The following is a 27,958-nucleotide window of genomic DNA, read 5'->3' on the forward strand; positions in this document are numbered from 1 at the left end:
GTAGGCAAAGGGAACTTGGCCCATACAGCCAATTCTTCAGTAGACTATTTTTATTGAAAGAAAACCAAATCTAACTCATTGAGTCCAATCATTAAATCTGATATTGAAACAAATAGTAGCTTCTTTTTAAAATATTTGCATGAATCATAAAAACTTCTGTGATTTTTTTAGTAAAAACTTCGTGGTTGGTTTTTTCTTTTTAATATTTTTTTATTGATATGAAACAAAATCCAATTATTAGTCAACTTTTTAGAAATACGTATTTGCATATATCATAAAATTCTTTTTAATATTTTTTTAATTGATATGAAATGAAAAGAAACCTAACCGAACTTATTGAATCCAATTATTATAATATTTAGAAATCATATATCATAAAAACTTCTATGAATCATTTGAATAAAACCTTCGTGGTTGTTTTTTTCTTTTTAATACACATTGTTTTGACAGTTGGCAAAGAAAACGCACGAGTGCGGGAATGGCAAAGAAAAAGCACGAGTGTGTAATAGCCCACTTTCCGAACGCTATACCTCCCTGCAATATGCCACTTTTTGAGCAACTGTATTAAAAAAAAATATTCATCATAGTATTGTCTTTTATTAACATAACTTTTACACATTTAAAGAAAACACTTTTTTAACGGATTAAAGTTATATATGTCTGGTCACGGTGACGTCACACGTCTTTTTGGCTTTGCGTGGTGCACGCTGTAAAGCACGCGAAACGTCGATTAAATTTAAATTATGTTTAAATAACTAACTTTAATGAGAAAAAGATACAGAAATCTGAGGCCCAGATATAAAAACGTTGTAGTGCCATTGATTTATTTTTATTTTATATTGAAAAAAAAATATATCTTACTTGACGGATCAGGCGTCATTATGGGAGAATCTGGTAATCTAAAGTCCAACAAACTGCTCCTAGTATAGAGTGCCAACAATCCCCTAACAGCATCACGAACGCGTACGCACTGTTGAACGAGCGTTTCGCGTACGTTGGCCGCGCGTACAGATACTGAGCAGTATGGGCCGTTGTCTGACTGAATTTCAGGACGCACTGCACCTGTTACCTTTAGAAAAAAACATAATACTTTTCTAAGAAATTTTGTAGGACAAATAGTTGTCTATACAATAAGCATTTAGGCAAAACACTAAATTATTTCCTAACGTTAGTATGCTTTGAAGTTTGTCTGAAAGATATTCTGAACACGTATGGTGTTAATCGCAAATTAAGTAGAATAAAAGATTTTTATAGTAAAAAGTAATTTAAATTATTAAAGTCAATTAAACTTAATGTATATATCTGTATAATATTTTATTGTGTACGGAACCAGATCACAATTAATTAGCTTTCGTTTTGAGATAATTTTTGTGTTTTCGAGATTTTATTCGTATTTTCGAATATACATCAACAAAAAAAAACAATTTGAAAAAACATACATCAACAAAAAAACAATTTGAAAAAAAAAACTTATGAATTTTACAATGTTGTTTACTTCAAGAATTCAGTTTGTATGAAATATTATTTTTCGACCCATACCTGTGCCGTACACGCTTGAGCGAACGCGTTCAACGTATGCGTCACGTGCAAAGTTTCAAGTCCACCTGCGAGTGCGCATATCGCTTTAACCGCTTGAAACACGCCATTTGGCGAACAACAGCCTTCAGCGCCTACCACACCCACTGCCCGGGATAATTCTCCTTCTAAGGTCTCTGAAACATTAACTAGGTTTATCCCGAGTACAAGAAATCTTATTATTCTCTAGAACCATCAATTTATATATGAAAATTTATCACATTTCATAAAAATCTGTTAATTTTAATATTGAATAGTATGACAAAATCTTGCGTTGAAGATTTTGTGTTTTGTGTGAGTTTTTTAGTACACTTAAATTTAAGAGTTCTAAGTAACGATTTTTTATTAACATTAGCTCTTCTATAATGAAGAAATGCATAGAAATACACTGCATATAACGAACAGTTTTTTAATATATAAAATAATACACACCTAGCAGAATAGACAAATTATCAAACGTCAACACAAGCGTCGCTCCTTGTACTGGTATCAAATCATCTAAAGTCAGATGCGTGTCCTTCGCGTCATCTCTTTCTGTCCTTGCTAGTGACGTATCTTTCCCCTCACTTAGGCATAAACGTACGTCCTTTTCTAAGCGTACACATTCACGTATATAATCGTATTCACTTAGTGAACTACCCGGCGTTAAGTATTCTTTGGCACCCCATACCTAAAATATTAAATATTTTTTTAAATTTGGAACAATTTAGAACTACCCGCCTTTTTGATAATCTAGTTAGTGGGCATTTTCAACCTCTATATAATTATATATCTAACACATACTCGAAGCTTCTAGCTTTATAACTTACCCTAAGCATATATCCTGACATATCCTCTCGAATATCTTCATCAAGAGAACACACTACTGTAAGGATTACATGATCTACTGTGGACTCCGCTAAAAAAAGAAGAAACCACCTGTTTAGTGAAATTAGTCAGACAGAGACATGGTAACTTTGATTAAACTTTGTACGAACTTAATTTTTGCGAATAATAGAATTATTATTTATCAAACAATTATAATTGATATCATTCAAAGAGAATAAATAATAAAACAAATGAATTTGTTTTGCGTATGTATTTGAGACTTTCCTATTAAGAAAATTAAAAATATTTCCCGAAAAGATTTCATACATACCATCAGAAGTAAACGTGATGGGCTCATCCGTGTGTGAGTTATAGACTAGAATTTTTATACTGGTATTGGGCGGGTATTTGCCACCCGATCGCCCGGCTATCACATGCCCTGGGTTGGTTTTTTCATCGGTGTGTACAAACTTTTCTGTAAAATATTATTTCACGTATGTGAAGTGATTTCGTTTGACTAATTAATTATTTTTCGAAAATTCCGTAGGTTTTACATTATTTGGTTTAATTAATTGCAGTATCGTGAATAAAAAAAACAAAACACTGTGTTACTATACGCTTTGAAACATTTATTGTCTGTCAGGCCCTTCAAAAATATGCCCCTGTAGAAGTTAAAAAATTGTTCATATATGTCCTGGTTGGATAAAGACTCATTGTCGGATGAAACAGGAGGCATTTTTAGAAATGCTATCCACCGTCTATGTACCTGCATATGTGTTGCTGACCTTTGAGGGAAAGGTACACTCTTTTATAGAAGGCTACTAAGTCAGCTGGTTGCATAAAAACAAAAAAATTATAATATACTAGCATCTCTGTTAGACTGCAATCCTACCACTCATTAAAAAATCCAATAATCTACATAAATACAAATAAGAGTAATATAGGACTTCTAAAACCTATACAGAAACACTTACTTCTAACATCTAAAACCATTTTCAAGAACGCCTTGTGCTCGCTGTCGTAATTTCTTGTGTGTATCTTCTCTATACAGTCGTATAGCTTATTCTGAAATAAAATCCCATTTGAACTTTATTATATTACATTACGGTTTAAAATACAAGACCTTGCTATTTGCTTGATGTCTGCAACTTTGTCTACATTCTAGACAAAATACCATTTATTTTCACTGAATAAAAATTCATTAAATTCCGGGCAGTAGAACATGGCTAATATTCATGTCATAAAACCCAGGGGCCTGATGATGATGTTGATCCTCTAGATGACTTAGCAATAGTTGGTGGCGTATTGGATGGTTTCGATTCAAATTAGCCAGGCAGATGGCGCTGCAGTCTAAACCATCCAAGGCGCCACCCAAACGCATACAAAAAATTTCATTCAAATCTGCCAAGCCTTTTAAGAGGAGTTCAGTGAAACACGTACAGTAGAACTATATATATAAAAATATGTATATAGTCAGAATTAGTGACCCAGAAGCAAAAAGAAGAAAATATAATTATCAGTTCGAAATGCATAAGGTTGATCTTTTAAGCAAAAATAAGACGTAATACTGGTTTACTTTACATTTCTCCTTACCGTAGTCGGTCGTTTAACTGTCGGAGCAACACTTGGAATTGACTTTGGAGGTGGCGATGGCAACACCGTTTCTTTTTTATTTATGGTCCCATATATCGGGGCTTCTCGTAATTCCGTCTCCCCATACAAGAAATCCAACGGATCGTAATCTTCGTACACGCTACGTACGCTTGACGACGTACTACCTGCTGCGTAGTCTGTAGAGAAATGGCAATTAATATACTAAAAATCTTTTACTTTTATAATATCATTAACTGTACCATAACCTTCAAATCAAGTTTTATCGTGTAAGACGAAGTAGTGTCTTAGTGTGTATATGTATTGTAAAATGGGTCATAACAGAAAGCAAAATATATGTGATTTGCAATTTATTCAAGTCTTGCAATGAAGCTTATGGTAGCATAGCTGTATCCTTTTTTGGAAAATAAAATAAAATTATTAAAAAAAAATACATTTCATGATTATTGTAATTAAAATAACAACAACACAATAGACAATATAGAAGCTAGACCTAACAGTCTAATTAAAAATCTATTCATTGAGATACAAAAATACAATACAACACAAAAAGAATATACAAAAAATTCTATCACTAAACAAAACCAATGAAAACTATGATTAGTACAGAACATAAAAACACTACCATAATGGCAGAAACACAAATTATTTAAATGATAAATGCTAACCATGAAATTAGGACAGTACAAGCGTGGTAAATGAGTAGCTCCCAAATTAAGACGATGGCAACCCAAAACATATTTTAAAACTTACAGTGCGATGAATTTAGTTTAGCAAACTATTTGACATATTCTGAAATGTCTAAAAAAACTTTTTTAATGCGACACAAGGGAAAATAAAATAGAAATACTCTCTGCAAATACTTGCTACGTAATACAATTTAATTTACATTTTTCGTTAAAGTAAACTGAAAAAGAGACAAAATAAATTCTACGCCAGGATACCCATAATGAGATGATCCCACTCACCCGAATGATTTTGCTCAGTTAAAAGCGGGTCAAATGCTTCGAGCACACTGACTCTTACGCTACCTTGCGGCTTCAGACCGAAGTCTATCAAGTTCTGGGATTTCGGTAAACTGCCTACTGCGTCCACTGCTTCGTTTGACTAAAAATAAACAAACTTATTAACTAAGGATATATTTTGCAATACTAACATATTGTCGATATTTGGGATGAGTTTTTTTTAAATATAACAGGGGGCAAACGGGCAGAAGGCTCACCTGATGTTAAGTGACAGCGGCTGCCAGAAGGCTAGCATGTGTGTTGTCGGCCTAGTAAGATTCGGTACGCTATTTTTCTTGAAGAAAGTTAAATTGGTTCGGAAATGCTTGCTGATGTAATGACGCGTTTCGTTTGATTGCGATTGTGAAAGAATCGAGTTACTGTTGACAGGCTTTGGTTTTAAATTCTCAACCCAAGGTTATAGTAAATATGTCTTATCTCTATCGTACGGGGTTTATTATCCACTCTCACTCTATCTCATTCTATTCTCCCTCCCCAGAAGCGTTAAACGTTAAACGAAACCTTGTTGGAAGTCGAATTATTCACTTCAAATAAATGAAATGGATTTATACAAGGTTGCCCGATTATGTGCTGTTGAAAACAAAACGAATGATTGCATCGCTTGTCTATGGTCACTTCTACTTGACTAAGCACAAAACCTAATTAACTTTTAAAATCGTACATATTTAAATCCCCCAGCATTTCTTCACCCGAAAGTCGCAATAATATTGCTTAAAAAACCTGTTTTTGGCGATATTATTTATTAAAAGAGAATTAAGTTTTATTAAAAGTCAGATTCTAATAAAAACTCTTCATAGTTCATACAAGATAAGACCAATTCAATGTTGACCTACCTCAACGTTGACCTCCGAATTCCGAACCTTTTGATCGTTGACTTGTGTATTATTATTTTCAATTTCAACTTTTTGTGCTGGTTTTTGTGTCGGATACGTGTGCATTTGACTTAATTGTGGATAAATTGGCCTTGTAGGTCTTGTTATCATGTTAGTTGTGTTGTAATTGTATTGAGACTGATATGGAATATATGGAGCGGCCATTCTTGTTTGAGTATATGGTACTGTTGGTGCATATATTGGGTTTTGGGTAGCTTGGGGTACATATGGTGGTGGCATTTCTTGCACTGGGTAGTAGGGGTATGCGGCAGGCATGCCATAAGGTGTAGAGGGAGGATATGGAGGAACCGGCATGTATGGAGTTGGATAATTGTAAGGGTACTGGCTACTAGGTGGGTAATTGTAGCCCGGCCTTTGATTATACTGATTGTTCATTGTGGCTTGTTCGGGGGTTGCAATTGTTAATTCTTCTGTTTGCTGACCCAATCTGAAAACATAAATAATAATAATTTCGGAAAAGAATTCATTTGCATTCATTAGTATAACTGTTTTCAAGTGAAAGTGATCACTTGACTATATGTACTTATAACTATTTTGTAAGAAAATCTTGTATTTTTTAGAATCATTAAATAGCTATGAAGACTTGTAAAATGAAGGAACGTTAGCAAATGTGGAAAATAATTGTTACAGTATATTATGCAATAGTCTTAGGTAATTGGCCAAATAAAATTCCACTGTATTTCTTCATTCTCAATACATAAGATATATTTAAAGTAAATTTTAAAGTACATACTTAGAAATCTGGTCAATATAATCCTTGAGGTAGGCATGAGAGTCTTTTGGTGCACTTTTACTAGTAGGGCTGGTAAATGATATAAGGTCTTTGCTCTCAGTTCTCGTAGGACTTGTGCCAGTCGACCTTAAAAAGAGAAAAAATATTTCAAAATTATGCTGTTAATTATAAAAATCATAAATAACCTCATTGCAAAAATTAATATGTCACATCACCCCTGATTGACATGATTCTAATGTTTGCACACATTTTAATTATAATCCTTATAATAAAAACACTATTCGCTATTAATGTTTGTTTTTAAGTAACATCCAAATAAAATAGCAAACAAATCAGAACATTTCCATACAGTTTTGAAAACATTTAGTATTTAACATTTTAATTATATTAACAAGTTCCTTTAAAATAACTCCCAAACCTGTATATCCAGGAGCATACATATTCAATGTAATTCAAAATCTAATTATATTATAAAATCAAATTAAAATATGGCATCGGTGTAATGCCCTATTTAGTTGTTATGGAACTCGACGTCTGTCATATGGTGCTTCAAAGGTCGCACGTACCTGGCGCTCTCAGTACTGGAAGTACGCCGTGGTGGTTTCCGTGGAGGAGGTGGCAATGCTGGTAGTGGTCCTTCACAGTCCTCCTTGCGGCGTATAGTAGCATTCCCCGCGTCTTGCACATTATCTGTATGATAATGCGTATCACCGATAATTTTCGATTACTTTTATCAATTTAGATTCAAGTAAAAATAGCTATTATTTATTTTGTAGATTTAATTGAACCAATATTAACATGATACCATTATGTTTTTGTTTTCAATTTATATACTGTATTTTGTAATTTTATGTACCTTTTCATTATATCATATTATATAGCTGCATAGGATAAGAAATATATAAAATAAATCAGCGGCGCTACAACCTCTTTAGGTCCTGGCCTCAGATTTCTGAATCTGTTTCATGATCATTGCTAAATCTAATAGGCAAGTAGGTGATCAGCCTCCAATGCCTGACACACGTCGTCAACTTTTTGGGTGTAAGACATGTCGGTTTCCTCTCTGTTTTCCTTCACTGTTCGAGCAAATGTTAAATGCGCACATAGAAAGAAAGTCCATTGGTGCACAGCCTGGGATCGAACCTACGACCTCAGGTAAGAGGGTCGCACGCTGAAGCCACTAGGCCAATACTGCTCTAGATAAGAAAAGTGTACATGAAATTTGAAAATTATTCTTTAAATAAAAGGTGCACTTATTTTAATTGGATATCTTAATATACAGAAATTAGTTGTGTGGTTTAAATTTAACAGTTTTTCCATTCATAAATGATAACAATTTTAAAAAAAATTTCATTTGAATACTGTACTCATCATCTGCTACTTAAATGAAATTAATTCAAATTGAACTCCCAGACATCATATAATATTGACAGGAAACATAAAGCTCTCAAACCCTTTTAGTGCAAAAAGTTAACCAATTTATTATTTAATTTTATGATGCTACAGTGCAAAAACTCTGACAAGTGTCTGAAGGCAGCAAATGAAGCTAAAATTAGGAGGAATATAAAAGGATAGAAATCTTTACTTCCCAATAGTACTTTAATTTTAACAGCGAGCTACTAAACACAAGTATTGGATTTAAAAATTAAATTAAAATAGATGTTAAGTTACTTGTTAATAGCATTTTAAAAACTAAAACGGAAGTATAGAGCCGAAAATGTAGATTTAAACAAATACAGTTTTGTAATATGAGGTCATCAATCTCACTTCCTCTCAAATTGATAGCCTTGTTATCAATTTGTAATACACTCAATTCACTACATGCTAACTAGCTAATATTCTTTATGATACTTTTATTTTTGCGGGCACAGAATTCTGTAAAATGTTGAAATGAATATTGACCAACATAGTTGCTCAGCAAACAAGGTGTTGAGATTAAAATAATATATATTTGATTGCTAACTGGCAAATATTTTTTTTATGATACTTTTGTTTTTGAGGCCACAGAATTATCTAGAATGATGCAATTTATATTGGCCGACATAGTTGCTCAGCAAATAAGCCTTGAGATTAAAATAATATATGTATGTTTGATTTAGATTTAGATAACACTTGATCAGAAATGTTTAAAAAATTTAGAAATGAAGTAATGAACATAATGTTTAAAAAAAAGTAATTATTACTTACTAGATTCTATATATACTTTATACTCTCAATGTCATTACAAATATTTTTTTTAATAGAGAAGTACCCTCAAGATTTTAGCATGCTACATAAGTTCTTTAAAAATTTAACAATTGAAACTATAGTATCTTGAAACAATGTTATGGTTTAGCTCAACTAGGTATTTCAATGGTTACTAGCAAATTGATCACACAATGTTGGTTACATTTAAAACCTTGTTTAATAACATCATTGTGGCAGCAGCAGATAAACAATGGAGTGCAGCAATTACTTAACTTCAACAGAGTAAAGATATTGTAAGAATTACCTTCTATCTACTTATCATATCAGAAATAAAAAGAAATTACGTCAGTTACCTGAACTAGCTAAATGCTTTTGCCTTCGAAACTGTTCCAATGCAAGACTTTCTAAACTCAGAGCCTGCGCCTTTTCCAGATCCTCTTGAAACTGAAGATCGTATTCGGACATTTTTGATACACGTTAACTTACTACTGAAGACAACATTTCTAGAATATTAACGTGAGAAAAGTATAACGTTTTAATTAACTGTTGAATGTTATACTAACACTACACATGTTAGACAAAGGAACCTAGGCACTTCACGCAGGATTTGTATTTTTGGTACAGAATACTTCTCCAAATATAACTTTTACTCACTATACTTTTGTTATTTTCAGGACATCATGGAATTACAAATAAAATATAACAACAATTTTATTCTCGAGAGTTGTAATCGAAATTCATAATCATGTCATTTTTGGTTGTCGGCTGTCATTGTAAATGTAAAAACAACTAGTGAGCCAATAATCAAAGTCATTTCTACTGTTTTGACAACGAGTAGGTGATATATTAAACTGTAAAGTATATAGTGAGGCGGTCACTTCACACTTATATATTTTTACTGCAGAATTACTGAAGTAGATATTAGATACTACATTATATAAAATAGTAGTTTAGTAACTAAACTAAACTTTAGTTGCTTACATAAAAGGTAGTTATTTTATTAACTATGAAACTCCAGATAAATAAATTGATGCCTATATACGATTTATACATCCCTCATTTTTAATAGTTATGCTATGGAGTTAAGTGATTACACCATGTTCCATATGACATCTTGAGTAATCAAGAGTAATAAAATAAATTAAAAACAAAGATTTGTCCTCTATCAGCAGGAGGCATGGTGAAATAGGAGCACGCACTTACATCCTCGTGGGAACAACACGCAAATACGTAGTAGAAACAACTAATACCACTGCATACACGAATTCAAATACAACCAGTCACCACAAGTAGCACCCAATTGAGATAGGTTATTTGAATTTTTGATAGGGTTTTGGCGTTAATTGACTGTGGTCACTAATTGTCGCTTTTACTATTTTACACCCCTTCTTCATACAGCACAAGACCACCCCAACTATTTTAAATTTCTGGGTTTAATACAAAGTCATGTATTATATACCCTCAGTTTATAACACAAGTTACCAACAAACACATATATTTACTGCAACTAAAAAATATTAACAAAATTATATATTAAACTGGTATCTTATATTTCTTACTTTTTATGAAATATATAAAATGTTAAGATGCTAGAATTAATTATGAACATACATTCATTTTTTATTTCTATTTTTGTATAAAAAATAAATCAGTGGCAGTACAACCTCTTTAGGTCTTGGCCTCAGATTTCTGAATCTATTTCATGATCAATTTTTAAGCAAGGCAAGTCAGCCTCCAGTGCCTGACACACGTCGTCGATTTTTTGGGTCTAAGACATGTCGGTTTCCTCACGATGTTTTCTTTCACCGTTCGAGCAAATGTTAAATGCTTACATAGAGAAAAAGTCCATTGGTTCACAGCCGGGGATCGAACATACAACCTCAGGTATGAGAGTCGCACGCTGGAGCCACTAGGCCAATCACTAAATCTAAATCAAAATCACAAAAATTGTTAAAGTTAAACAATTTTTGTATAAATAGGTAAAAATTGTTAACTGTGCTTTATTTTTATGTTAGACTTTTGTGTATAACATAATTGTTGGTTATTGTTTAATGAGTAGGTGATGAATACTGATGCTCAAATAAATAAATTATAACATTACCTCTATTCATATTATGTCAGAGTATATGTCTTCAACAAAACAAACGTTTTAGTGACGTCAACAGAATCATCATCTTTGCCTAAGTTAAAAACACGATATAATAACTTTAAAATAAAACTCCCATTTTTTACCTTATATTTATTTTATGCATTTCTAGTAGCTTCTTTGATGGTTTAGGTTTAGGTATCGGTCTGGTTACAGTAATGTACTTGTATCTTGCTTCACCTGAAATAAGTAATACCTCAATCTTTACTCCAATTGTTAGATTTAGTAAAACTCTTCCGAAATACCTGGCAATACGTAGATAGGATATGTCCCCTGCTTATTCACCCTTCTATCTTTACAGCGCTGTACATCGTTGTTCTCCGAATTATTGTATGTTATAATATTATTGTTCCCACTGTAATTTTGGCGCTCTGAAGTAGTTGCTTTAGGCGCTGGCGGATGGGTTACCCGATAAAAAACACTTTTTGCTTTTATAACCTTTCTTTTCAGCTTGGCTTTTGGTTTTTTCACGTCGGTACTAGGGGCAGGCTTCTGTGAAGGATCTTTCTTGCCTTCCGCAACCATCTGAGCGAATTTAAGCATATTTCAACATGTTTCTAGATAATCGCCAATTGAGTCTCGGTGTCTATTGGTAGAATGCTTACGCGACCCCAAGTTACCCACGACGTCATTGGTTGGGTTTACTGGGTAGGGCTTTTATAGCGAGTCCCACACTCTGTGTGGAAATGCATTCTCCTCAATTTAAAAAAAACTGCTAGTTCTTTTAGTGAAGGGCAATATAAAATAGCCCAGTTTAAGTGCAACACAAATAGAGGTTGTCTGTAATAAAAAAAAATAACTTTGAGGTTTTAGTTACCTGTTCATAAAATAAATCGTCAGCATCTTGCCGATCGCAGAAGTCCAGTAATTTATTGCACACGGCACGTAGATTTTTAAGACGTTGTTTCTTTTTCTTGCCCACGAGACATCGATCAACCTCATCAAGACGCAATGTCCTGGTGAAAAATCGTCCTACTGGGTTAAAATAACCAATATTGACCTAATTCCTCGTAGTTGCTGGCAATAGTTTAACAGATCTAGAAACAGCGTACAACTTAATGAAACACAAACATAACTTATAAGAAAACTTTCACATAAACATCTTAAATCAAATCTTCATAAATTTGTTAATTATTTATGCACTTCTTGCACTTTACCCTCAGTAGGTGTTACATTTTTTTTGGTCCAAATAAGAGTTTCCTGGAAGAAACCGCTTGTTAGCGATAAGGCCGCCCGTTATCTAATAACCTATGTAACCTGCTTTTTTATACGTATGTTTTTGTATAAGATAACGAAGTGTAAATAAATAAATAAAATAAAATTCAGTTGTTTTAAGTTAAAAGTTCTTGCCCGCTCTAAGCCCTTGACTTGCGAACTGGTAGTAAATGTAATTTTTTGAAGTTCATAAGTTTACCTATTGAATAAAGATATTTTGATTGATTGATTGATTGAAGATAGTTTCGGTTTTGTCCATCAATCTACTAAGGGCGGTACTTTTGAATGTAAATGTATTAAAAACAAATCAGATTCATATACTTGATAACTTTAGGTTTGCTTATGACTTCGTTGGCATCTTTGTCTTCTAATGTCATAGCCGTATCCCATATGTTCTTGAACAGTTTCCTGCGATCGGTGTAACTTTCTTCTTTGGTCATACCAGACGCCATTTTAACAGTTCATGCTTTTGTTTTTCCTATTTTGCGCTGATAAGATTGTTCTAGTCAACTACATTTTTAATTTTAGCTGTTTATTTGTTTAAATAACATTTTAAGTTGTGACAGCATCGTATGTCATCTAATGATTTAAAACCAAGGATTTAGGCTTTTTCTACATATACGAGGCTGTACTGTCATGATTTGTTTTTTTTGTTTAAATATTAATATCAAAAAGTTCTTATGATTTGTTCGTTGTGCCGTTGGGTACATGTGCTTACAAACATTTTGCAAAAAGGCGGTGTAAAGAGTGAGGCACAATGCGAAGCATTAACTTGATTTGTAAGAAGATAGAACATCCCATAACAGTTTATTGCCAGTTCTCGTCAGTTCTTCGCCCGATTTGAGAACGATAGTCAATTTAAATTTAGGAGAATTTATTTTATAGTGCACATTAAATTAATTACATTTATATGTGCAATTTTGATTCGTAAAGAACGAACATTATATTCTCTGTTTTATAAGCCAAAATGTATCAATAAAATGCAATTCTAATTGTAATATATATGTACATCTTCATTTAACTATGCTCGGCTTTATTTCTAACAAATATAGTAGCCTTTGCAGATACGTTTGCAAGCAAGAGAGACATTTTTAATTATGTATGGGTTCTTTTCCTTTCGTATGAAGCTGTCTTTTACATATCCTATATCGTTACAAATTTAATATACGTTAATACGTTCAAATTTTTACCTCCAAAAAAAATTAAAGAGTGATATTTCTTTTACGTATAACCCTGAAAGAACGCTGTGCGTCGCAACAAGTTAATAACATGCCAATCGTTTGAAGCAGTTCAGTAAGCGTGTGGCCTTCCTACATATTGCTACATTCACGTATCCCTTATAGACTTCCAAAACATTCTACCCATCTTAAAGTTAAAAATTATTTAAATAAAAATACACGTGCAATATTCTCATAGTTTTTTTAAATTTCGAATTTTACAAATGCCGGTAAACTATGATCCAAATACGCTATGGGTGGCGCTTAGTGAATATGGGGAGGGTAATCTGTTCAGTGTATACCCAAAGCTTTTAGCTGAACTCCTTATTCAAGAGGATGCAGCAAGGTTGGAAGGCGATACGAGCGAGGCTGAAAAACTAGTTCTGCCGAGTGATAGAGAGTGGAGACTTACACAATATTTCAACTTGGTGTCTATGCAGAAGATCCTACATGGGGACGAGTGAGTATCACTGTCTACGAGAATTTACGTCATCATGCTTGAAATCTGAAAATTCTATGAATCTGTTAGACATGAACGTCTCTGTTAGAACGTGAGAAATGTATTTGGAGTTTGTGAGTTTAATAAGCAAACGACAGTTTTTAAGTAGCAACTATAAATATTTTTGCTAACATTAAGGTTACAACAAAGAAAACAAATATGAATAAATTAAGTAAACAGGCAATAAAAAACCTATCGTCTGAGTATCGCAACATTAGATCTTTTGTTATAACTATTTATATATTCCTCCCATGGTTAACTTATTTTAAACCGAATTGAATTCAGTTTACCTTTATAATGATTTTGACACAATCTTCATTTATCTGAAAACGGAAAGTAATTAAATGCTGCGTCTAAGGGTTTCATATTCGTTAATTTCTTTAAATACATTATAGTGATGCCCTTGACCTGAAGTATTTATGCAAAGCGTTAAACTGTGTATCTAAAGAAAAATATTCATATATTCATAATTTATTAACGCAAGTATCTCAACCTCATTATATCAGGTTAAAAAACAAAAAAAGACAACCCTTGAGGTCTTGGATTCAGATTTCTGTAACTGTTAGCTGTTTAGATCATATTGGTTATTCTAATTGGCAAGTAGTAATAGGCAGTCTAAGGCATGCCGGTCTCCTCGCGATGTTTTCCTTCACCGTACCAGCGATAGTTTTTAATGGCACAGGTTTTTTTTTTTTTTTTTTTATAGAACAGGGGGCAAACGGGCAGGAGGCTCACCTGATGTTAAGTGATACCGCCGCCCATGGACACCCTCAATGCCAGAGGGCTCGCGAGTGCGTTGCCGGCCTTTTAAGAATTGGTACGCTCTTTTCTTGAAGGACCCTAAGTCGAATTGGTTCGGAAATACTTTTGGTTTTGGTACCAGTTGGCAGCTGGTTCCACAGAGTGGTGGTGCGCGGCAAAAACTGCCTGGAAAAACGCGCAGTTGTGGAACGGCGGACGTCGAGGTGATACGGGTGGAATTTCGTATTCTGCCTCGACGTCCGATGATGAAACTCAGCTGCAGGTATTAATCCGAACAACTCCTCTGAACACTCTCCATGGTAAATGCGGTAGAAGATGCAGAGAGACCCCACATCTCTACGCAACGCCAAAGGATCAAGCCGCTTGGAGAGATTTTGGTCGTCAACGATTCGAACCGCTCTTCGTTGAATACGGTCAAGTGGAAGAAGCTGGTACTGGGGAGCACCCGCCCAAAGGTGGGAACAGTACTCCATGTGGGGCCGAATTTGCGCTTTATATCGTTGCAAGCGGTGGCCCGGAGTGAAGTACCGTCTCGCCCTGCTGAGCACACCGAGCTTTTTGGAGGCTAATTTTGCCTTTCCCCCCAAGTGACCGCGAAACTGAACGTCGTTCGATATGTCAACGCCAAGTATTCCAATGCTGGCTGTGGCTTTAAGGAGAGTGTTTTCGAAAAGAGGAGTAGCGACAAAGGGTGTTTTTTTAGCGGAAAACGCGCAAACTTGTGTCTTTTTGGGGTTAAATTGGACTAGGTTTAGTCTGCCCCAGTCAGAGACTCCACGTAGTAGGGTTTCTACTAACAGGTAAAAAATCCACTATTCCACAACCATTTCTAGCCTACGACTTCAGGAATGAATCGCACCCTCAAGCCACTGCTAATGAAAACCTGATGAAGATTTCTTTAACATAACGCTCTCTAAAATCTGTGTTCGTAAAATAAATATGAACTTATCCGTAGAATTATTAAAAGTTTAAATTTAAATCTCCTTTGATTAGTTTATTTATACAGTATATATACTCTTTGGTAATAATAAAAAAAACTTTGACATCATGTTTCGGTAAAACTCACATTATAAAATTATTTAACGTTTGTATATTTATTGTATCAAATATATAATTTTGTAAATATGTCGAAGGACATTTAAAACGATTTCTACTTGAAAATGGAACTCAATTTCTACTCAAATATCTAACAGAAAATGATAGTGTATGAAAATAATTTAAGAAGCAGGTTTGTCATTTTCATACGATTTTCTGATTAATTCCGAACAATATTGATTCATTGTGTAAATAAGATCTAAATATATAATCTCAACAAATTCTGATTTTAAAACATGATGAAAAATATCTTTTTAAAGGGAAGACAATGGGATCAAAGATGATAAACACGTGGAAGAGCCGCCTGAAGAGTGGGCGCCTTGGAATCTGGTAGTATCCACAAAAAACCCAAATGCTCCACCACCCGTCGCTATCAAGACAGCCCCAGGGCCCGCCTGGGATATTGGCCAGGTCATCCCCATTTTTGACATATTCCCGAGTTCGTTTTAGTAAAAAGGGAGATGTGGTAACGATTTAGAAATACGGGGTTGGATTTTGAAATCATATACACGAATTTGATGATATATATTATGTTGATGTCTCGGAGGACCTTGATTGGAACACCTCCAAGTGATTTTCACTGCCGCAGTTGCTTTTAGTATTTAATTTTTTTTTTTAATTTTGTGTAATGTATTGAAATATGTAATAGAATCGTCCATTTTCTACTTTTCTATTGGTAATTGTAGATGTGACATTCTGCATTAAAAATCGATTTTTAATTAATCGATTGTTTAACATGAAAAATCCATCAATAAAAATATAATCGATTTTCATATTTGTCGATTATATCCTAATTTTCGAATTTTAAAGGCACCTAATAATCAAATTCGGGGGACTTAGTTCTAAATCCAACCCTAGGTACAAAGTACTAGAAACCAGGTTAACCTACTGCTAATAGTTGTATTGCTTGCTCTTCACGTAATTATATTATTATGGTGTAATTCAAAAACATATGTGATATAAGGCCTATTTTGAGGTACGGTTCAATTTTGAGGTATCAATCAAGATATTTGTTAAGAAAAAATTTAAAGAAACTCTCCAATCACATCCACACTTTGAATCCTCACAAATAATTGATTTAAGTTTAATTATTATAGGTTCTCAAAGCTGCCCGTATTTTGTGTAAGCCACCAATGGACGTCGAGTTCATTGATGAACAGGAAATGAGATGTGTCTATTCTCTGATTTATGATGTCTTTCGATGTAAGTACAAAACGTATTTACGTAATTTAAATTTCATTTGTTTTACGTCATCATTTACCCCATATAACGTACCAGTCTTGAGAGAATCATTTAATGAATTTATGATTTAATGAATATGTATGTATGTCAAATAGTCAGGTTTAAACCACTCTAAGGGCCTGTTTCACAATGTATGTAATATGTATAAAGTACCAAATAGCTATGGAACACATAAATTATTTGAAAGTTCTGAATAAGATACTTCGCATTTCATGACGAATAGCGCTATCTGACAGTCTTGAAACGCAAGAATACTGTTTATCCTACCAATAAGTAATAAATAGCTTATTTGGAACTTATCCGGACATTGTGAAACAGGCCCTTAATGCAATAAGCGTTTATCAACTGTTATTACTGTTTCCTCACTCAGGTTTTCGTAAATTTATATTCGTAGAAGCTAGACCCGAAAATGTAGCCAGACGTAGGCACTCTTTGCGGTATTTTTGTTAGCATTACTTTATTTAGCAATAAACTATTTAACATCAAATGTTGTCATACCCGGGTAGGTAAAAGAGTAAGAATTAAATTTAAGACCATTTAAAACATTCCCCATCGACCCAGGAACCGTACCGTTACACTGTGCTTATATAAGTACTTTTAAATAATCATTTCAACAGTTTACTGTTACCCCAAAAGACACGTCGACCTTAATATTTTTAATTCAAGCCTGACATAACCCAGCTATAAATCTCTCATAAAGTTCCCAAAAAAGTTCTGCCTTGGCAATAAAAAGTGTAAATATTCATCGCGTGACTGTAAATCACTAAACACGATCGTATCTCATGTATCAGTTAATAAAATACCTGTGAATGTGTGATGCGAAATTTCCATATAACTTCGTCACGAAAGTTGCTATCGCGTGGTAAAGCTTTACCAAGAACACGCCTCTTTGGAACAAGTTAGTGTTTAATTACGTATTTTAACTAGAGTACGGTTATTTATAGTATACGTATGGTGAAGTAATATTAAATACTTAAATGGTGTATTTCGTCTGTTTTATTCACTCCTAGTTATACATTAAGAAGATTTGCTACGAGTGGTTGATATGGTAATGAAAAAGTCTTATAAATTAATCGGAATCTCAATTAAAACTTAAGAAATATAACGGATTTTCCTGTATAGAATGTTATTTTTTATATAGAAATTGGCGGCTGTGGTTATTATAATGGTAATTCCAAAGAAGCACGTCGAAAACTTCCTTATAATCGTAGTGCACTTTATTTAAGAATAAAAATATCGATAGCACTTTATTTTAGTACCATTTCGTAAAGTAAAAGTAAAAGTTATGGAGTCAGAGATCTGTGCGAATGATACTCAAATTTACATTAACATTGTATATTACGAATCTCATTACGCATTTTGCGCAATAAAAGCAAATAACATATGATTTTTAGTGCTCTTCGCAATTTTTATGTTCTTCATTTGTATGCACGCTTTTGTAGTAAAGCATGGTTTCGAATTGTATGCAGAAAAGTATTTTTCAGATAAAACCATATTGGATCAAGCAATAGACGATATTGATTTCTTTGGTGATTATCCTCAGGTGAGTTTGAAATTATTATTCACAGTTTTACAGAGCTGGTAAAATATTAATGGCTTCGTAGTGAAATGACGATTGAAAAAAAATTAAAAGAAATAGCTCGATATTTCCATTACACTGGCTTGGTCTTATTGGTAATATAATATAAATGTAATTTGATAATGAAATCTAATGGCGATACAAAACTTCAAGACTGAGCCGCTAATGCCGAAATTTCACGTCAGAAAATTCGTCGTTCAGTTTTCAGACTTTAAAACAGTCCTCCTGATTTTTCCAATCACGATACGAGCTAGTATTAATTGTTCAGAGAAAAAGACCCAGTTCGAACTCACGTGCTCAATGGCATTGAGCTAATACTGTTTTCAAAATTAACTTGTGCGATATTTTTAAAATTATAGAGGTTTTCAATTGACATTGAAAATCGACTTAATAAAAACGTTCGTTTTTTGAAATTGTTACTACATACAATTTTTCTAATCTATATTGGTTTAACAAAATGCATCGAAGCTCTTGAACTTCAAAGGTCACGATTGGGTAACATACGGTACCAAGGCTGCCAATATCATTACCGTAATAACTTCCATTACGAATCGACAAGATGTAAAAAAGGCTGATCTAACTCGCATTATATTGATGTCGTGACTGTCGGCATTTTTACTTTGAGGACGCTCACGAAAATGAGCCGTATTTATGATTTGCTAGTAAAATCGAGGTTGGATCAGATAAGTGGGTTGTATTAATAAGTTCGTGTAAAGCTGGGAAGCGTTAAATTTGTGCCTAGCGATTGATGGGGTAACGCCAGCTAGGCGATAGCTGTGTTAACGATAGTTATTCACGATAACCAACTAAAGAGAACTCCAAGCAAAATTTGTATATTGCATTATACATAGTTTTAGATATAATGCAGTATAGAAGTAGCATTTATAAAATAACAACATCAATTTTTAAATGATCCTGTTGATAGTGTTGTCTTTTATTAACATAGCTTTTACACATTTAAAGAAAACACTTTTTACCGGATTGAAGCTATGTATTGTTATTGTAAACTTATAATTATTTAACATAGTCATCGTGACCACGCACGCTGTAAGCACGCAAAACGTCGGATAAATTTAAAATTATGTTAAATAATTATAAGTTTACAATAATACATAGCTTCAGTCCGGTAAAAAAGTGTTTTCTTTAATCCTGTTGGTATTTTCATTAAGACGAATTGGTTGAAGACACAACAACAAAACTAATATAAATTTGGTTCGGTTTTTGGCACATGTAATCTTCTTTAACTAGTATAAAGGGAATTTATTTTTATATACACTGAAGTAATAATGCTCAATAATAGTTTCCGCTAATGGTAGGTATAAATAATTAGAAATAATTTGCGAGTCGTATATGTAATAAATACGCATTTATATTCGCTAAATACAATTTTTAGTATGCCGAACATAGACATTCAGCATGGCTATTTCTAATGGAGCTGGCTCGGAGGCGTTGGATAGCCAGACCAAGGGGAGAAATAGAAAGGGCCAGGCGGTTGTTGAATGAATCTGGTTATCCCTTTAAAGATGTTGAAAATGCAGTATGGGATGAGAGAGTCCACTTTGCCGCTGCCATAGCCAGAATTCGAATAAAGAATAAAGCTTTTTCGTAAGTATTCACGTATATACTTATACACCCGCGCGCATAATATATTCAGACAATAACACATGAACCTCTGTGCCGACCTACCGCTGTAACCTCTGCCGAACTTATGCCTAAGCTAATGTGCAAAGCAAAAAATAAAATCATATTTTCCTTAATTTCGTAATCAACGCTTATTTTCAAATACAAAATAAAATAAATAAATCAGTGGCGCTACAACCTATTTAGGTCTTGGCCTGAGATTTCTGAATCTGTTTCATGATCATTTTTAAATCTAATAGGAAAGTAGGTGATCAGCCTCCAGTGCCTGACAAACGTCGTCGACTTTTTGGGTCTAAGACATGTCGGTTTCCTTAAGATGTTTTCCTTCACCGTTCGAGCAAATGTTAAATGCGCACATAGAAAGAAAGTCCATTGGTGCACAGCCGGGGATCGAACCTAAGACCTCATGGTATGAGAGTCGCACGCTGAAACCACTAGGCCAACACTGCTCTATTTTCAAATACAACCGACTCCAAAATGAATGGAAATGTATAAAAATTAAAAATTGAATTTTCTTCCCTCAGGGTTCATGAAACTTTTGTCTAACTTTCAGATTAGCCGAACTCCTTCCGCCACATTTGCGCGAAGAGAAAATTTCCGCCTGCGTGAATAAAGACACTGTTACCGGTTGGGTAAATACCTTCAAAGCCAAGTATGTGATATTTAAATAATATTTAATCGGATAATATTTAATTGCATTAAAAGCCCCAGAGACTGAGTTCTGAGTTGAATTTATACATTTTATAGACAGCCCACGTGTCTCTAATACACACACAATTGTATTAGAGACACTTGGGAAAAATTAACATACACTATGTACCACGAATTAATTGTAATCTAATTACCCACAATACCTTAGACTAGCGTTTGATCAATTTTGTCACAATATTTCTGTCATGAATAATATTTTATTTAATGTGTATACTTTCAGAAAGGTCGCACTTCTTGTAAAGCGACTACAACAGCTTGGTTATTCGTATAGCAACTCACGTCAACTATGCGCAGGAGAATACAGATTTGATAGGGTTTGTCCAAGGTATGTTTGAAGTCGCTCAATGTACTGCAAACATACACTAATAAATCAATTATTTATTCAGTATTAATAATTAAGTAAAAAAATTAAATTTAACACTGAAATTCTTGTTTTTAGATTCATTACCCTACGCCCACCGGCAAGCACGAGTATTGGACAGACGGATTTGGTGAAAGAGGGAATTATAGTATTGCAGGTAGGAATTTTATAATTAATTATACATTCATTTAAAAACATGTTGCTAAATGTATTCTTTTATTAAGTAGTGTAATGAATTTAAGATTACTTATTATTATTATACAAATTTATTATTTTAAAACACGTTTATTTTTAAATAATATTTATATTCAATTTACAAGCTACTTTATTTGATAATTGTACTTGATTCACAATGTAACGAATTTATGATAATATGTTATTATTTTACAATTTTATTATGTTTATAATTAATATTTATAATTTACAGTATAGATTATTTGATGGTTGTATTTGTTTAATATGTTTTACTCGATGTAAGTAAGTTGATTGATTCGATACCGACAGTTACGAACAGAATGACGAGTCGTCTTAAAACGATCTAAAATAAGTGAGGGTATTCGGACCGATCCGCTTGACCAAGACGGGCGTTAAATTGTAAGCTGTGTGGTTGTTTAAGGATAAGAAGTGTTGGAAATATACTTAATTATTGTTGTAACAAAGCAGGCGTTTTATAGTATACACCGAGAATCGAACAGTGAGAATTCATCACAGAAGTAGGGAGCGAATACTTGTTTTCGTGAAATATCTTTTCTACATATTGTTTATAGGAGCGGGAATTCTGTGAGGGCGCGTCCACACTGTGCCGCGCTCTTCGTGCAAATTCGTTGCGAGGTGTCGTTGCGCAAACGCACGCGTCGTCGCCGCGTTGTTCCGCTTATCTAGCTGCGCAGTTGCGAGAGTTGGCTGCGGTTCTTAAAGCTCAGACCCCAGCAGCACCTATTACCCCTGAACTCGGAAAACTGGTGGTTTTTGGAGCTGGTGACAAGTAAGGCAAAGTTTTTTTAATAAGTTTTTGTGATTTTTTAGGTATATGCAAAAGATTAAGTTTATTTGTAAAACTAGTTTTATAATAAATTGTAGCAATTAAATTCAAATTTGATTTAAAATTTTGTTACTTGTATACTTGCAGAAATATTTATATATGTATTACATACAGATTCAAATAAAATCAAAATTCATTTATTAAAATATTAATAAATGTATTTTGACTTACTTAATTTTGATTTTTACCGTTTATTTTTAGTTCAGAATTATTTGAAATGTCAAAGGCAAAGACTTCACTGAAACAACTCACAATCGTAACTATCTTTACACTTTAGAGTGGAGAGCTACGTCTGTGCTTTACGAGAGCTCGGCATTGACGCATCCGAAGCTCCGCATTCCGGTTCGCCCGTGTGCGTTGTAGGCGACGCTGTGTATAGCGAAACACCCATTGTGATCAGTGCCTTAGACGGTGTTGTGGCAGCCCTGGCCACGCCGCCAAATTCGTATTCCGCCGTCACAGACCCTATTGACTTAGTGTGTGGCCGTGGAGGCGATTTGGCTATGCTAGAGGTAATTTAGAGATAATATGTAAATTGAGATTACTTTCATGTTTATTTTTTCATATCTTTCACATTTTCATTCAAATATATATAGAAATTCTAATATATAGAATTATAATTATTTTAATATTTAGAATTTCTAATTAATTTATAATATAAAGAAAGCGACCAATAAATAAAAGGCTATATTTTATTATTGTTACATCGAAAACTTGAAGAGATTATTCCACTTCTTTTTATACTATTTTGTTCTGCGTTTGTTTATCGATTGAGAATATTTCATAATAAATTAGCGTTGGCCAACGCAATTAATTACTAAACTAAATAAATTTGCGTGTTTTAGATGTTTGCGCTGATTAATTTGTAGATATATATTTATTTGCTGTAAATGAAACGTTCCAGGTTTTGACTGAATCAGAGATAGACACAAACGGTAAAGCGAGGGTCCAATCAATTTTAGAAGAACAAAAGAAGACATTGAAAACATTGCTCTCTAAACCTCAGGTATTGTTAATAAAATAATAATTCATATGATTGTATTATATTCCTATTATTTTTATAATCTTTCCACAAACTTAGTTGTAGGTACATTTCATTACATTACATACATAGGGAAAAGTCAAACACCTCGCGTTTCGTTTGCTTGTGATTGGTCAAAAACGTTGTTTGCCAATAACAATCAAATACAAATGCAACGATGGAAAGCCATTTCGTTTTTTGTTCTCGTATCGTGTAGGTCATTTAAAATAAAAACTAACGTCGAAGTGATTATATTATGACATACTTTATATTTATTTAAAATGATTCATACATTAACAAAACAATATATAACATGGTTGCGGTACAAAAAATATTACATTTTCACAAGCCGAATTCTACCAATCATGTTGTCTATTTGTCTCTATACTATATTCAAAATTGATGAGCGTTTCCTGTTTGCGCATTTTTTATATAGGTATGTATTACATAGACCTTTTAATAGGATTATCGTTCAGGTAAAATATAATTTAATAATGATATCGAGTGAGACTTTTATTACATGTTTTTAATAGTTTCCTATAAAAATTTTGTTTAGATACAACTCATTTTGTATGAAACACATTCCGCTCTGGAAGCAGAGAACCAGGCCCAAGTGAACCGAGCCGTGGCGGAAGCCAACCGGTTGGCAAGAGAGCGACATGCGCTACTCAAAAAGAAACACAGAGATCATAATCATGTAAGTTTCATTAACTGAAATTTTAAGGAATATTCCTTTGTAATAATGTACGCAATTACATTTTTTTTAATTTCCTTCATAATGCGCAACATAATCAGCTACATATATATTGTAAATACAATTATATATGTAGCTGATAATTTTACACACCGAGTATTATGATTGCGAACCCTAACTTACTTACTTTCATTGACTGGAGTATTGTTTTAGAGGTCTTCAGCGTCTAACCCACTTTAAGCTATGCTAAGCTATACTTTCGCAAGCATATTTATCTTATGTTAGGTAATGTAATAACGTCTGAAAAGTAACGATTTAATTTTACACACTTTTTACTTTGACTCGAAACTCCTTTTCAATCAAAATAAAGCACTTTTCAAATATAGTACGTAAAGCTGGGTGATTTTATAAGTAATGGTATCTAGACTGAAACATCATTTACAGACACCAAAATCAAAGGAAGCAGCAGAAACCATAGTTACCGATTCCTGCACCACTCTAGAGGCAACTGCTCGGACAGACATGGACACAGATTCATCTTACGACCAGTCACCCAAAAGACCGTTGTCTTCACCCCCAGCTACGGCCAGAAACAAATCCGAAAATAGAGAAATGATCTTAAGAAAACGGGCGGAAAGTGCTGACATCTGTTTCCAGCCAGGTAACAAGGCTAAACCGATACCGGAAATGGATTTGCCAGAAAATGATCGGCCTAGAGATCCGGATAAAGACAGCCCCGATGTTTTTGTGAGTATGACAGATCTAAAACTTTTTTTGCGTACTTTTTCCAAATTTTGTTTTTATTTTTGTGGGACAGTTAAGCTAAATATTCGCCTCTTGTAATGTTTTTAGTTCTTCTCTTGCGTTTTTTTATTCCTAAATATTCTATATCTGCGCGAGTATTCTGTAATTCCCAATTAAGATTGCTTTTTATATCGACTCTTATATTATATTAACGCATTCATAAAAAAATAAGTATATCGTACTTTTGTTTGTGTTTTCTGAGCTAAAATTCGATATTATTTAGCGTTTAAAGCATTCCGGCTTTTGATTTAAGGATTACTATTTCGAACTAGTAAGAAAGTTTACAGGATTCCGATCTAGAATAAAGAATATTTTAGTACAGTACTAAATATTAAATTTTAGGTACCCAGCTGTGATCTATTTGAAATACAAGATTTGCCGAATCTGGGAAACGGATTAGACATAAATTATATCTTGGATCGAGATGGTTGCTACCTCGGCCTAATACAACGAAAGGTCGGTTGTCAATTTATAAGTAAATTTATTAATTAATATTACATTTAACTAAGACACAGGTTTATATTTGAACTGTTAAACGTTGCCTTACAAATATTAGTTATGACAAGTTGTAGCGAGTATAGAATACACATGAAAATAGGTGTCGCGCAGGAGATAACGAGGCTTGACGCGAAATACATGATACGAGTGGCTGAAGAGCGAGGACTGTTTGGACAGAACGCGCCCAACCAATCCATCAGGAAGAAAAAGAACGAACCAGCCGCTGTCCCGCATAGAAGAAGACGGAAGACCAGTTTTGAGGTTAGTAGTTTATTGGGAACGGCCTGGCCATAAAAATGGTCCGCTTCCAAGTAAAACAGGTAATGGAAATGTGGTATGATATTACTTTACATATATTAAATGTTCATCGTCATTGATAAGTCAAGTCTTTGTGTGTTTCTGATTATATGTATAAAGTGATTATTAAATAATGTTAAAAAAAAAGTTACACTAAACTATACACTAAAAGTTGGAGTTTATACGATAGGATGGTGTGATCCACTCTATCGAAAGCTTTATCAAAGTCTATGTAAACCACATTAACTTGTGCCCCATACATAACTATCGTAAGTTATCGTAGAACGTTTACTAATTAATTAAACTATGCTATTAATTTGGGAGTGATTACTGTATTATAGGTGGCTATATAGATTATCTTTTCGAAGATTTTACTAAACTTTAAGTATCGATATTGGGCTATATTGGGCAGTGGCGCCTTTTTAGTGCTTACTGCTTCTTTTGTTCTTTTTGCTTAATATAATAGACAAGTCAGCGAATCGCCTTCCGTGCCAGACACACGTTGTCGATTGTTGGGGTGTTTTCAATTTCTAACGAATTTTAAATGGGCAAATACGGGTCTGTTCTAGCAAAAGAAAACCATTTGCAGGTAGAACGAGTAGCAGCTCCCACTTACGCATCCTTATCCCGGTCCTTACGTCGTAGTAGTGCGCCTGCGCCATTCCACACTGGAGTTTTATCACCCTCCGATGATAGACATGTTTGTTCACGACACGAAAAGAGACTCGCCGCTGCCGCCACTTACACAGCAACAGCTTGTACTTGTGATGCGAAACATAGGTAGGGATTTCACAAATCGTATTATAACGATCGTGAAGTCATTTTAAAATTACCTTTAAAACATAAACGAAATATACGTTGTTATTCATATAATTTTTTTATGATTGTTTACTGTCGAAAACAGTGGGTTAACGTATTTGATTTGGCATACGAAACTAATATAGCGCTAAATCTCGGCTTTGAGTAAGTGTTGATTTATTGTGTCTTAGGCACCGGCAAACTCGGCGCGCGTCTGCTGATATAGCTCAAACAGCGACTGTTATTCGCGCTGCATCACCTCCCTGTCGACAACCCTTCCCGTTGGCTGTACACGATTTGCGACTGAAAAACATTGTGCATCATAAGGTGATCGTCTCACAACTAAATTCTAGGTATTACTGATGAATGTGTAGAATTAACGTTCGTCATAAAAAGTTGTTTCAGAATTTCTATAATGCCAAAGACAAAAGTGAGTAGCTTGGCCTAAACACCAAGTTAGAACATTTGAATAACTGTGGCTTATGGTTATGAATAAGTACATAGATAGATAGATAGTTTTATAAAAAACTAAATTGCTGTGATTTGACTAATGTACTCTCTTGTTTCATTCTGTCAGATTTAGTCTAATATCGGGCTGCAAGATTAGGGCGCTCATCGGTTATTTGCTATAAGATTTAATTTTTAAAATTATGTTTAATATTTATAATTAGGAGAATGTATATCTACCAAGTTGCCTATCAAAATTTGGCCGATACTATTTGAAATCATTGAGATATACATTCTCCTAATTCTAAATATACATAAAAGTTTGGTTTTTAGCAAATAACCGATGAGCACACTAATCCTGCAGCCGGATCTCGAACTAATAATTGTGTTTGCGCTGGGAAGTAACGGGAAAGTACATAAGACGGCATTGCAATTAGATCGATTTAGTTTTTTTTTATGAATAAAAGCAATATATCTTAGAAATATTCGAATCAAACTAAGATGTTTAAATTCTATTAATTTCAATCACTACACTTTTTTTCAATTCTTTAATTAATACTGTACTATAGTGTTAATACTGTAATTTAAATTCACTCGACTGATACGAAATATAGCAGTTAATAGTTAAATATTTTATTCCTTTACAGATTATTGTAGACTTATCAACAGAGTGTCCCATAATATTATGAATTAAAGCATATTTGGATTTGCACTGCAATTGCACGTATACGTCAAACGTATACGTATACGTACGCGTGTTGCTGTAAAGAGAAATATTAAGCGGAAAGAAAAGAACAAAATTCAAACATAATTTAAGATCGTCGTATAATGTACCTATTAATTACAGCTAAAATTGTCAGATTATTTTTGTAAAATTTACTATTAATAAAAAAAATATTGTATTTGTTTTTTTTAATTGTCTATTACATTTCCATTAAAGCATAACAAATTCCATTATTAAATATTAAGTCAACATCACATTTGGTGTGAAAAATCAAAAATACATTTCAACGCCCCAAAAAAAAAACAATTTAAACAATTCAATTAACTTTTGAACA

General features: G+C 33.6%; 3 protein-coding genes across 5 annotated transcripts in view; 1 reads left to right on the forward strand and 2 right to left on the reverse strand.

Annotated features, from left to right (window-relative positions):
* The window catches only part of LOC110994508 (phosphatidylinositol 4-phosphate 3-kinase C2 domain-containing subunit alpha), a 38,648-nt gene extending 29,074 nt beyond the window's left edge, over positions 1-9,574 (reverse strand). Inside the window, exons 1-12 of one of the 2 annotated variants that reach the window (XM_045632051.1) lie at positions 9,185-9,574; positions 7,211-7,334; positions 6,645-6,770; positions 5,852-6,338; positions 4,962-5,100; positions 3,976-4,172; positions 3,357-3,447; positions 2,714-2,857; positions 2,385-2,473; positions 2,008-2,245; positions 1,540-1,712; positions 862-1,069 (exon numbers count right to left, since the gene is read on the reverse strand). In XM_045632051.1, the coding sequence (XP_045488007.1) occupies positions 862-1,069; positions 1,540-1,712; positions 2,008-2,245; positions 2,385-2,473; positions 2,714-2,857; positions 3,357-3,447; positions 3,976-4,172; positions 4,962-5,100; positions 5,852-6,338; positions 6,645-6,770; positions 7,211-7,334; positions 9,185-9,296 (2,128 nt within the window). In that variant the 5' untranslated portion in view covers positions 9,297-9,574. The remainder of the gene's footprint in view (positions 1-861; positions 1,070-1,539; positions 1,713-2,007; positions 2,246-2,384; positions 2,474-2,713; positions 2,858-3,356; positions 3,448-3,975; positions 4,173-4,961; positions 5,101-5,851; positions 6,339-6,644; positions 6,771-7,210; positions 7,335-9,184) is intronic. The other variant, XM_045632052.1, reaches the window with a different exon arrangement.
* Positions 9,575-11,059: 1,485 nt separating this feature from the next.
* LOC110994518 lies at positions 11,060-12,760 on the reverse strand. Its single transcript, XM_022261191.2, has 4 exons — positions 12,514-12,760; positions 11,795-11,933; positions 11,223-11,502; positions 11,060-11,157 (listed from the first exon to the last, which is right to left on the reverse strand). Exons 1-4 carry the CDS (start codon positions 12,642-12,644, stop codon positions 11,060-11,062), a joined length of 648 nt encoding a protein of 215 aa, XP_022116883.1. The 5' UTR covers positions 12,645-12,760.
* An 873-nt stretch (positions 12,761-13,633) lies between these two features.
* On the forward strand, positions 13,634-27,802 carry LOC110994494. Of its 2 annotated transcripts, none has more exons than XM_022261158.2 (18): positions 13,634-13,869; positions 16,026-16,176; positions 16,863-16,968; positions 18,492-18,550; positions 19,980-20,191; positions 20,781-20,879; positions 21,159-21,263; positions 21,378-21,456; positions 22,067-22,284; positions 22,619-22,853; positions 23,246-23,347; positions 23,919-24,059; positions 24,501-24,803; positions 25,203-25,316; positions 25,470-25,619; positions 26,245-26,435; positions 26,645-26,806; positions 27,548-27,802. In XM_022261158.2, the coding sequence occupies exons 1-18, from the start codon at positions 13,634-13,636 to the stop codon at positions 27,555-27,557; spliced, it is 2,673 nt and encodes an 890-aa protein (XP_022116850.2). In that variant the 3' UTR covers positions 27,558-27,802. The 2 variants fall into 2 exon arrangements, with proteins under 2 accessions (XP_022116850.2, XP_022116851.2); XM_022261159.2 differs by lacking the exon at positions 13,634-13,869 and adding an exon at positions 15,732-15,898 and having other exon boundaries at positions 26,645-26,780.
* Positions 27,803-27,958: the final 156 nt, after the last annotated feature.

This window comes from Pieris rapae, chromosome 18 (genome assembly GCF_905147795.1).
Source record: "Pieris rapae chromosome 18, ilPieRapa1.1, whole genome shotgun sequence".
Lineage (NCBI taxonomy): Eukaryota > Metazoa > Arthropoda > Insecta > Lepidoptera > Pieridae > Pieris > Pieris rapae.

Bases quoted from the DNA above. Each gene is read 5' to 3' on its own strand.
- LOC110994518 (XM_022261191.2), bottom strand. From the start codon at position 12,644: ATGGCGTCTGGTATGACCAAAGAAGAAAGTTACACCGATCGCAGGAAA. The intron at 11,503-11,794 runs GTAACTAAAACC...AAATTCGCTCAG, and splicing joins ACGATTTATTTTATGAACAG to ATGGTTGCGGAAGGCAAGAA. The intron at 11,158-11,222 runs GTATTTCGGAAG...TACTTATTTCAG, and splicing joins TCCTATCTACGTATTGCCAG to GTGAAGCAAGATACAAGTAC.
- LOC110994494 (XM_022261158.2), top strand. From the start codon at position 13,634: ATGCCGGTAAACTATGATCCAAATACGCTATGGGTGGCGCTTAGTGAA. The intron at 21,264-21,377 runs GTATGTTTGAAG...TCTTGTTTTTAG, and splicing joins TTTGATAGGGTTTGTCCAAG to ATTCATTACCCTACGCCCAC. The intron at 22,285-22,618 runs GTAAGGCAAAGT...TTTACACTTTAG, and splicing joins GTTTTTGGAGCTGGTGACAA to AGTGGAGAGCTACGTCTGTG.